Here is a 12,141-nt window from a genome sequence, read left to right on the forward strand (position 1 = left end):
TTCCACTTTCATACTATATTTAGGATTTAGGGTTTAAGATTTAACACATTTGATTTTCTCAAATTTTTGTTGGAATATAATAGTTTTATCCGATTTAAACAAATTATTAAATACAAAAATTAATAAGACATTTTTAGTGATTCGTAATTATAACATCCCATTTTGATTTCTTGCTACCACACCATTATAATTTGAAATTAATAACCGATTATAATAATATCTTCAAATAGAAAATCATTTTCACCACCATAGTCCTTTAGATTATTTTTTTCAAATATGTAATATCCTAATAAATAAATAAAAAGGTGCAAATACAACACTATAATTAGGTATATTTTTCAAACTAAACCTTAATAAGCAAAAAGAATTAATTTTCAACGAAGTAACAGAAAATAAAAATGAAAATAGAACACTATAATACAAAATAAATAAAATACATCTCTATTTCATGCATTTTGCCCCTTTTTTTTATATATGCAACAAAACCATACCAATCACTCAAACATAAACCATAATTCCAAATTGTACCCAAAAAGGACATTTATATTACATATCAATAATAGCTAATTTCAAAGTCTATTATTTCTTTCAGCAGCAACTGTAAGCAGCCTACAAACACCTTGAGTCAAGATATCATATTCCCTTTCATTCTTACATTCAAATTCAACCACCCCACGAGTCACCGTCTTCAGCCCAAAGTAGCGGCGGTCATGGCCGCCTTCCACCAGGTGCCGCCCAGGCCATGGCGGCATATCTTTCAAAACCTCCAACACAACATCTGTGAAAAAGTAACAAAAGAATATGAGAGTTTGTGACTTTAATCTTTAATGCTTTCACAAATCCCCAAAAGACCCACCAAACCACTAGCGTTTAGGTTGGGGTTGGGGTGGCGGTGGGGTTACCAAACTTACTCTTCTTCTTTTTTGTAATGGTCCCAGCAACATGTCTGCTCTTCATCTTCAGAATCACCTGATCCATATGCACAAAAATAGACACTTTGTAAGTGTTTCATGTTTTACCTTTTTCAGTCTTAATAATTTTGATGTTGTCCGTATAGCAACCAATGTTAAAATTACCATATTGTCCCCGATTTAACATACTTTCATCAATAATAATAATAATGAGGGGTAAGAACGTTTTTTGAGTGAATAAAAAACTATAAACAAAATTTATGATTTTTATCCCGGCCAATTTCAGTCCCATACCACACTTGATTGTCATGTCATGTCATGTCACTAGGACTAGGGCTATTTTTTATTATAAGGATGTCTGACAAGAGATCGAGAGCGAGTCCCTGTCCCACCTTTTTCCAATGGAACAAAATTTATTTATGATCGAGAGCGAGTCAAATTTTGTTCCACTGGAAAAAGGTGGGACAGGGACTCGCTCTCGATCTCTTGTTTGTATAGACATCCTTATAATAAAAAATAGCCTTGGAAAACGTGTTTAGTAACATTTAAGAGACCTAACATATAAAAACTAACCTGGTCCATTTTGTTGACATAAACCGAGACGATTTTCCAATGAAGATCGCCTGCAATAATTCAAAACAAAAATTAATGTTAAAACATTAAGTACGCATTGATTAAAAAATGTTGAAAGATTGGGTTGATTAAAAATGAACCTTTACGGGTGCGTTTTAGGAGCTCACAACCTCTTGCAAGTAGTTCTCGGCTACATATCCCGAGGAAATTCTCTTCGGGTACAAAATCGTCGCTAAAAGTACTGCCATTTGAACTGCTTCCCGTACCAATACTATGAACCGACCCTTTGTCCCCTCGGGGCACGGCCGGGATATTACGTGCATCCTTTACTGCCCGTGCTTTTAATGTTGCCGCACCACGAAGTGCTATAATGTAAAAATTTACAAATAGTTACCATGAGGGGTAATTCCGTCACAAAGCTTCAATTTGGTTGCTAATGCAAGAATAGGGTCATTTATTTTTTTTAAAATGGTAATTTGTATTTTACATCGTTGTGGTTTGTTGGTGTTTATAGATATGGTCCAATAGTTTGAATTTTAATGTTTTTGGTCCCTTAAAGGATTTATGTCATGGTTTTAGACCATGAAGTGGACACCATCTAAAATTTAACATCAAATTGAGGCATGTGTGTTGTTACATGAGGGTATGAATGTCTTTTTCCTGTTCATGTTCCACATGACAGACTTTGAAATGGACAAAAAAATGTAATGTTCTCTAATAATAATATATTGTTAATATGATATCATAATAGAAGAGAGATAATGGGAAAAAGACATTTTTACCCTCATGCGCAATGCACATGCTAGGCTGTCATGGTAGCTTCTAAATACCGTCCACTTCAGGGACTAATATCATGACAAAATTACGTTTCATGGCGAAAAAGGTTAAAAATGAAACTTGTGGACCATATCCATAAAAATCAGCAAACCTAATGGAAGCAAAATGTAATTCACCCTTTTTTCAAGTAAAAGTTGTGGGTTATTTATTTATCAATTTATTTATTTATTTTAAAATGAGGTCACATTTGAGAAACATCTAACAAGAATTTCAACTTACCAGTAGCAGCTGCTGCGGTTAACGTCATGATATCACCAGGTGACCGGACGTTAACCGCAGAGCTAACAACGGAGGCTAAATGGTCGCGTTCAGCGCCCATAGCCTCCGCCGCTTCCACACACTGTGCGGCCACTAGGGTGGCGGCGGATGCTACCGCCAAGTCGGTTTTCACCATCTCGTCATCCTTTCTATGGCCAGATGAGGCGGCAGTGGCGGCGGCAATTGCTGCAACAACAGCCGCCACTCCAGCAACCGAAACCGTTGCATGTAACTGTGCATTATGAGCTCTAGTCTCCTCTTTCTTTTTCTCTCTTCTATCCTTGAACCACCTCCCCACCGTTTTCCCTCCACCACCACCGGTGGTTGCAACACTAGCGGCTCCACCTCTATACTGGTTGTTCACCGGATTCTTCAACCGACAATACTGCTACAAAAAAACACCATTAGCAATCCCCAATTAAGCCAATAAAATTTTGCACTTTTTTCAGCTTCTTGTAACCATATCAATATATTCATCTTGTTACACAACAATCTTTTCTCCATACACAATAATATATGTTTTATAGAGTTGTACAATACAATATTTTAAAACACAAATTGTTACGTATGGAGAAAAAATTATTGTGTACAAATAAGCTTCCTTAGTGTTATTATTGTTACTATTACTACTTTAACAACTATTACTGTCAATTAGTGGATTGATATTGTTACCATAAGTGTTACTAAAATTACTATACATTTTACAGCAAACATAGCCTGTTATGTATGCTGAAAGTGGGTCAAGAAAATACGTTGTACTTGTTCTATTTTTAGCTTGTGGACCATATTATGTTGTATAATTATACAATATTAATGCCAATGCATAATTGGAGATTCGTACCTACTTTCTGCTTCTACATTAATGTACCCATTTTTTAAGGGAACTATCGAAGTTGGTCCCTTTGCCCATTAAGAGCCATTACTTAGGATCAAATCAACCATGAAACTTAACAATCAACATTATTAATGCAATTACCATGATACCCTTGAGTCATTACTTAGGATCAAATCAACCAAAATACTTAAACATCAATACTATTAAAAACTAATGTAATTACCATATTACCCTTGAGTCATATCATAGAGCATTAGAAATATCTATACGATTCTGATTAATAACTTGCTTTCTTGTAAGATATCGAGGTAACAGTTTCTATTTTAGGCCCTGTTTACTTTTTTTTTTTTGAATTAAGTCTTGTCTAGATAAAATCTTTTTTATACATCAAGTAAAGAAAAAAAAAACCAGTGTGTAAAAGTCTAAACCGTAGTAATTAATTATCATGGGAAATCGAAAAAGAAAGTGGTGTAATGTTTGTGGTAGGGACAGAATACATATTTACGATCACTTTTGAATATTTTGAATAAGATCATGAAATACAAGAAACAAGAAAATCATATCCTTATCAAAATCAAATCGAAGTTATGAACATCATTAGGTTTAAATTCCTAAAACTAAACTTGGAAGCTTTTTGTTTTGAATTCTTATTTTGGCGTGTAGTGATTATTATACTATAAAATTTATAGGATGTAGAAAAAGCTGCAACATAGTTCTCTACTGGGTGTTGTGTTTTTTAAAAGAACAACAGGTATCAAATCACCGATAACCATGTCAGGCTCCCTGCCGGAAAATTAGTTATCCAATGATCATCAACACAGTCAACCGGCGGCAGATAATAGCTCCAAACAGAGAGAGAGAGAGAGAGAGAGAGAGAACCTTGATGTCGTCCATTTCAGAAGGGGAAACAGGAGGACTGTCAGTAAGGGAGCCATTGAGAGGGCCACTACTGTGCGAGAGTCTGCCGGAGGTCCGGGGAGATACCTCCTGCTGTTGAATCACCGGTTTCAGCTCAAAACATTCGTCAAAAACTACAATGAATTTTTGAAAATTAAACTTACAGATTGTGCCAATATACGTTCCATGATGAGTTGTGAGGTTTCAGACGACGCAAACGCAAAAGGGTTAGCGACAATATCCTCGAAATCGGCAGCGGTGATTTCATCAGGAGGAGCTCCGGTGGTGTGCGGAGGAGCAAGAGCTTTGGAAACTTGTAAGGCGGAGATGCTCCAGGAGCGAGAGAGGAACTCCATAGGCTCATTTGGGGTCTCCGGTGGCCGGAAAATAGCGTGGCCTAAAGAGTCCATTGGTTGGGATTGGGAAGAGTGAAAGAGTGTGTGGGGAGGGGAACAAAAGAATGAAGTAATGATGAAGAAATAAGGGATGCGACGGTGGTTTTCTGTAAAAGCTTCGTGTCTTCACACGTACGACGGTGCTTTTTGTAGTGTGTGTGAGTAAGAAGAGTATGATGAGAATGGCTTCTCCACGCGTGTTAGTGTTAGCCAGAAACCTTGGTTTCCATTAAATGCTTGCTGCACTACCTTTTTTATTAGCCTTTTCACAATTTGGTTCACTGTTTTACACACACTTCAATAGTGTATCGATATCTGTAAGATTGATTTACAAATTTACAAACTAAACACTGTTAAAGCAATTGATTTGTTGTCCTAAAAGTTTACATTTCCCTGGATTGCAGAAAAAATATATATTCTCTTTTTATTATTAATATAGATAGATATTGTCATTTTATCAATAATACATTAAAAAAACAAAAATCATTTATGACCCATAAATGTTGTAAATGGTGTGTGACTTTCTAAGTTACGGTGAGTTATGAGGTTTTTCAAAGTGTAAAAATTTTATATAGACAAAATTGCAAAAATGGTTTATGTGTATGTATTTTTTGGGGTTTTGGTTCAAAACCATGAATGTTTTGGATTTATGGTCCTTTTGGGCTAGTTTCATTGTAAAACTGCTCCCCGATAAACTTGAAAAGACGACTTTGCCCTTTTAATTTGTTTTTTCCATTTACTTAATTATTTTTTTCTTTTATTTAAATATAAATGTTAAATCAAATCTCTCTCTCTCTCTCTCTCTCTCTCTCTCTCTCTCTCTCTCTCTCTCTCTCTCTCTCTCTCTCTCTCTCTCTCTCTCTCTCTCTCTCTCTCTCTCTCTCTCTGAAAAACCACTTCCCCACCCCTTCTTCTTTTTCTTTACCTGCACCACAATTCTCGAACATTCTCTCTGTTTCTTCCTTACCTGCACCACCATTCTCCAACTCGTGATTTACAAACCCGTCTTCAACACACAATAAAAAAAATCGAGATATTCGTCCCTCGATTCAATTGATGAAACATATCAAGGGGAAACGACCAATCTACACGGAATGGGGGGATGGATGGCTTACCGGCAACGGCAGCAGCAGCGGACGGCGGTGGCTTGAGGCTGTCGGCGGCAACAGCAGCGAATGGCAGTGATTTGCGGTGGCATGCAAGAGGGGGCTGCTCTAACGACCTTCTGTCGCTTCACTTCTGTTTTAATTGGATAGAGACATGAGTGGGGGAGGAGGGGGAACTCGGTGGTTGTCGGAATCAATAGTGGTGGTGGTTGTGGATGGTTTTCTCGCCGATGAAGGTGGTGGATGGTGGTTTCCGGCCTTCCTTGCAACAGAAATGGTGGTAGTGGTTGATTATCTGAATAGGAAAGGAGGTTAGGGTTGTTGGTTGCCAAATGGTGGCCAACGGTAGTGATCATGACAGTTACCAGTGGTTCTATGGCGGAGCATTAATGTAACGGTGGTGGTGTTTCAACGTCAAGAGGCTTGGACTGTGAATTGGTGTAGATAAAGTGGCCCTTTTTTATCAGTTGTATCCTACCGTCTGTTTAGGAAGAAAGAAACACCTTCCTATACTAGAGAGAGACAGAAAGAGAGAGAGAGAGAGAGAGAGAGAGAGAGAGAGTGTGTGTGTGTGTGTGTGTGGGCCTCTTCTTGATTTGATTTAACATTCATATTTAAATAAAAGAAAAAATATTTAAGTAAATGGACAAAACCAATTAAAAGGGAAAAGTCATCTTTTCAAGTTTATCGGGGACCAGTTTTACAATGAAACTAGTCCAAAAGAACCACGAATCCAAAAAACTCGTGGTTTGGACCAAACCCCCAAAAAAATGCATATCACAGGGACCATTTTTTGCAATTTTTTCTTTTATATATATTAAAATAAATCATATAATTATAGAATTACATCAAATATATCAAGTTTTTTAAAATGCTATACTATAATTTAATATAAAAAAGTTAACAAAAAAATCAATTATTTTAGGCTCGATCATTAAAAAAAAAAAAAAAAAAAAAAAAAAAAAAAAAAAAAAAAAAAAAACCTTGCGCCTTGAAATAAAAATTGCATCATAACGCGATAAGACGGGCCTTAACATGTTATTTAGGCGTCACGCTTAACAAACTCTCCTTTGACATTTTCGTAAATGCTACATTACGTCTCGCGCCATGGTACGACTTGACGTGCGTCTTGGCGCACATCATAGCATACCTTTTAGAACCATGTTGCTAATAGTCTAGTAGTCATATGTAACCCTACAAGTGTATAATAATTATATTTATATCATATAAGGAAAATATATACTAAACTTATTCATATAAATAAAACTTTTAATAAAACTAACTATTTTTTTTTTGAAATTTGCAAAATAACTACATTGTTCGGAATGCACAATCTTGGAGTAGTAAAGTCTGATCCAAAGTAGTCAGTGGTTGGCAAGATATGACATATGGACTCTAAAAAGTGTATTCTAGAATGTAGGAACGTTCCACACATAGGCAGAGCTACATAGGAGTCCGAGGTATCCTGGGTCACCCCTCAAATTTCGTCCAATAATATATACTTTTTTTTGAATTCTTTTTTTAGTTACGGTGCTACCCCTTAAAAAATTATGGGCTACCCTAAAATAATTGGACTACTCCTAACTTATAAATAACACAATATAACTCAAATGTATGTTAATAGTCCAAAATTTTATGCTCATATTTAATCTCAAATTAATTAAATAAAAAAATGCTCAATCCATATCTTTTTGTTTGCTAAAATTGGATGAAGGAATCAAGGAAACAGACGCATCGCACATTAGAGGAAAAAAGTGTGTGCGTCGGTCTTGTGCCCTAGCCCCACCTCACTATCGACCCTAACTTTTTATTGTCGATGACTTTCTTTTTTGACAATCTCCTTTCCGGCGACATCCTCTTCAACGACCCCCCCCCCCTCCCTCCTCCCCTAATATAATGAAACAAGTAAGTCTCAACTCTCAGTCCTATTATTAATTTAGTTTGTTCCAAATTTCCATTATTTGTCTATTGTAAAAGACTTGAAATTAGCAATTATTTATCTTGTATGGCTCTAGGTTCCATGCCTTCAAGCAGGATTTGTGGTGGTCATTGGGTCACTCGATTGGCCCTATCTTATGAGATTGACACTAGCGGGATGGTTCCTATTCCTATTAGATACATGGGTACTACCACTCTAGGGAAGATGTGGGCGTTGGTTCGAGACGTTGGGTGGCAGTGGAGGGTTTCGTATGATGATATGGAGCCGGAGCATATCCCTGAGCCTGTCTTTGAGAGGCATCAGAGACCTAGGCATGTCAAGCTTGATCAACCGCAGCTGACTCTACGCGATGTAATGTGGCATTTGAATGCAATACAGGAGGAGCATTGTTAGATTATGGCTTCAATTGCTAGGGTGAGGCAGCACCTTGGGTTGGATCATCCACATTTTCCTCAGGCATGTGCTGTTGTTCCACCTCCTGCTCAGCTGAGGGGTGTTGGTCATGATGGTGTTAGCACCTCAGGCACATACCCTGGGGATACTGATGACGATAACGAGGAGAGCTCGAAGGACAAGGAGGATGAGTTTGAGAGCAGTGAGTAGGTGGGAGGGTTGATGTGTTTGGGTTATATTTTGATACTTATTTCTTCTTATTTTGTGGGATATTTTGATACACTTATGTATGCTTTTGATTTGTGTTGTATATGTATGGTTTCTATTTTAACATTTATCGAGCCCAAATTTAGTTAATGTCTTGGTTTAGTCAAGACTAAACATAGGTGATCAGGCTAAATTTAGGAGTGACTCAACTTTTACATACAGAACCAGCTTAGATAATATATATATATATATATATATATATATATATATATATATATATATCATTCTTGATTTGTATACTTATTCAGGAATTGGCGACTACTATTGTTTCGTACTTTTAGACAATCAAATATGGATTGACCAGATGAGAAGTGAGAAGGGCCGGATTATTTTAGCATATAGTCGTTCTGAAATCCAGCAACCCAGGTGAACGTTCAAACTATTCACCTCTCTCGTAAGCAGTCTATCAGTAGGGTAATTAATAGTAATACTTTTATCTATAGGTTTGAGGGAAAACCTAATCGAAATATATGTCCTAAGCTATAGTCGTAATTCCTGAAGAAATACTAATTCGCTATAGCAAGTAGCTCTCATACTATTTTGTCACACCTCCCCCAACCATTGGCGGAAATGTCGAGTGGTGACGGTGATTACCTAAATTATCCAAATCACAGAGCACAAACCATAACTACCTTTTTATAGATCTATCTTCAAGCTAACTGTCCTTCCTTGCATTGATCCTTATTCCATCCTAGGAATACATGCGGTTTTGAAAATGTCAACTTGATGTTGGTGAATTCACAGGTTTTTAGATAAACATATAATAAACTCTTTTTGAAAACTTTTACGAATTTTACAATGATTATGATCATTTGATTATATTCCTTATTTCCTATACTTTACTATATTATCTCTTCCAAAATTTCTTGTATCTTGTAACTTATAAGTCTTCCGATTAGAATATTCTGCTAATCCTATCCTACTATTTTTATGGGATATTTTACAATTTCTATCTTACTATCTTTGTAGGATATTTTACCGATCCTATCTTATTATTTTTATAGGATATTTTACCATTCCTATCTTATTATATTTGTAGGATATTTTATCGATCCTATCTTATCATCTTTACCAATCCTATCTTATGAACTTTATATTTTAGGATATTCTATTAATCATGACATATTTTAGTTACTATTTGACGGCGTCCCTCTAGGTAGTCCGATCTCTAAGGTGATTGTAATGTATTACCATGAGCCCCTATAATCAGCGTTATAGACTAATAATCTCCCCGCACGACGCTTCATCAGATGTCGAATAGTGCTTGAACAATAAAGAGAGTTATCATGTCGGGATTGTAGCTAGAAATCGCAGATGGGTGTGTCAAAACCTGTATAAATCTATACATATCTTTTTGGCTCTCGCAAGATTAACGACTATAGGTTCGGGGTAGCCAAATTTTATCAGACTAAGGATGAAAAATAACAGCTCACTAACGCGTTAAACTTAGGTATTTTATCTTTTATCTTTCTTTCTTAGTGATTTCCTATAACCATCACAATATAAAATCGTTTACTTTATTTTTGATAATTGAAACTTATAGACCTCATAATTATCTTGTGTGTGTGTGTGTGTGTATATATATATATATATATATATATATACACCCTAATTATGGTTAATCTAAAATAGGATAATTGGGTAGAGTAATGATTAGGTATATTACATATCCTTATAGTTGACCAACATTACTTCTATGTACTATGTTATCCTAGGGAATTGGGCATCATAACATCTAGGTATTATCACTACCTAGACTATCGGACATCATAACTCTTAGGCATAATAGCATAGCTTACAACTAGGTATAGTATCTATGGCTATATTATCCAAAGGTTTAATGACTTATATAACTATTGATATTTATAGATATAAATATGTTTTGATAAAGTAGTTTGATAAGCATGTAGTCTCCCCTATAAAACCTTTAAAATAGTGAAATGTGGTTGTGACCTCACCTTAGTAGCGAGATTGGGGATGTCATTGCTGCTCCATCTGAAGTGTTACACCATTGGGAGGCTTTTCGAGATCGAGAGAGAGAAGGAGAGGGGAGAGAGAGAGAGAGAGACGGAGAGAGATTTTTGGGTGTGAAGAATTCAGAAGGTGAGCACCTCTATTTATAGTGCTTATGTGTGCAGCGCACTTCGTGCACTCTACTCATGGCTCCATCCAGAGTTTGCCACGTGTCACACTTCTGATGGTTCACGTCTCTCCAATCTCGACGAATCTGGGTGTCAGACATGCACGTCGAGTATGGCGTGCACTTGGCGTGCAAGTCTAAATCTTTTATAAAAATTCATATCTTCCTTATATAAATCTTGTTCTTACCCTCTTTATATATTTGTGTAGCTCTCAACTAGTAGTACAACTTCCCTTAAGGCTGCGTTGCCAAATTTTAACTTTTATTTTTAACCCGTATTTTATATTTTTGTAACATCCCAAATTTCAAGACTAAAAATTTCATTTTTATAAAACATTACTTAAAACACATTTATCAATCCATAACATAATCATAGTATTAATTCCAAAACATATTTTCATTATCAGAGTAAAACATTCACAGGCTGTCTAATCTATGGTGTGTGCCATGCGATCACCCTGAGCTCTTCCCTCCGCGACCGGAAGTACCTGAAACCAAAACTGAAAACCGTACGCACGAAGCTTAGTGAGTTCCCCAACCTACCACATACCAAACACATAATCGCAAACCGCAAGTACTGGGCATCGCCCTCTACCTCGAGCCTCACCTGCTACAACAGGCCCCGCCTAGCTTTGAGCCTCGCTCGGATACAGATCTGTTTCACTTAGGCCTCGCCTGTCACTGGGCCTCACCCGCTAACGTATACTAACACGTAAACATATCACAACACATAAGCTAACAATACTACTGAATCCTATTCTAAGGCCTCGCCCCTGTCTTGCGCCTGATGAGTCATGGAACCCCGTCCACGCTCCTACTGATAGTGAGATACGGGCCCGGCCCACACTCACTCTTTTCCTAACTTGGGCCTCGCCCCTGCTCTGCTACTAATGAGATATGGAACCCCGTCCACACTCTGCTGTTGGTGAGATACGGGACCTCGCCTGTACTCACCTCCCTACCAGGCTCATACCAGTATCACACAGACAACAAGTATACTCTATCATGCAAACCATTCCCGAGGCACCCGCCCGCTATCAATGGACCTTGGTCCCAAATATCATACTAGCATATAGTGCCTAGGGCTAACCCCCGAGCCTTCCTACTCGTAACTACATGGGTCGGCATTGTGGCCGTAGACCCATTCACACAAATGGAAACTCACCTAGTACTGCTAAACTTGCTGGTAATCCCTCTGGCCGCTGTCTGACAACTCTTTCTGAAATGCTGCTCCACTAGCTCCCCGAGCTACCAATATCAATATAACACTTAGTCTAACTTTCCTCCGAAAGTCAACTAAGTCCACTCTGGCCAAAGTCAAAGTCCTTGTTAAAATCAACCTTCCAGGTCAACCCTACTCGCCGAGTCTGCCTACTGACTCGCCGAGTTCATACGCTCAGAATCCTTTCATTCGCGACTCGACTCGCCGAGTCAGCCCCTGACTCACCGACTCTACCAATTTCCGAGTCTTGTCCTGACCAACTCACTGAGTCCCCACTCAACTCACTGATCCGAGTCTTAACTCAAAGGGTTTGGGGTTTCGTGACTTGACTCACCGAGTCCAAGAACAGACTCGCCGAGTCCAAGGCA

At 37.6% G+C, this 12,141-nt stretch overlaps 1 protein-coding gene across 2 annotated transcripts; it reads right to left on the bottom strand.

Moving 5' to 3' along the window:
- Positions 1-425: 425 nt before the first annotated feature.
- LOC145061396 (VAN3-binding protein-like) lies at positions 426-4,960 on the bottom strand. Of its 2 annotated transcripts, none has more exons than XM_079008849.1 (7): positions 4,476-4,960; positions 4,294-4,401; positions 2,541-2,964; positions 1,625-1,849; positions 1,485-1,534; positions 912-969; positions 426-778 (listed from the first exon to the last, which is right to left on the bottom strand). In XM_079008849.1, exons 1-7 carry the CDS (start codon positions 4,719-4,721, stop codon positions 570-572), a joined length of 1,320 nt encoding a protein of 439 aa, XP_078864975.1. In that variant the 5' UTR covers positions 4,722-4,960; the 3' UTR covers positions 426-569. The 2 variants fall into 2 exon arrangements, with proteins under 2 accessions (XP_078864975.1, XP_078864974.1); XM_079008848.1 differs by having other exon boundaries at positions 4,294-4,404; positions 4,476-4,955.
- Positions 4,961-12,141: the final 7,181 nt, after the last annotated feature.

Source organism: Lactuca serriola, chromosome 7, assembly GCF_051521515.1.
Source record: "Lactuca serriola cultivar US96UC23 chromosome 7, Lser_US96UC23_V15, whole genome shotgun sequence".
NCBI lineage: Eukaryota > Viridiplantae > Streptophyta > Magnoliopsida > Asterales > Asteraceae > Lactuca > Lactuca serriola.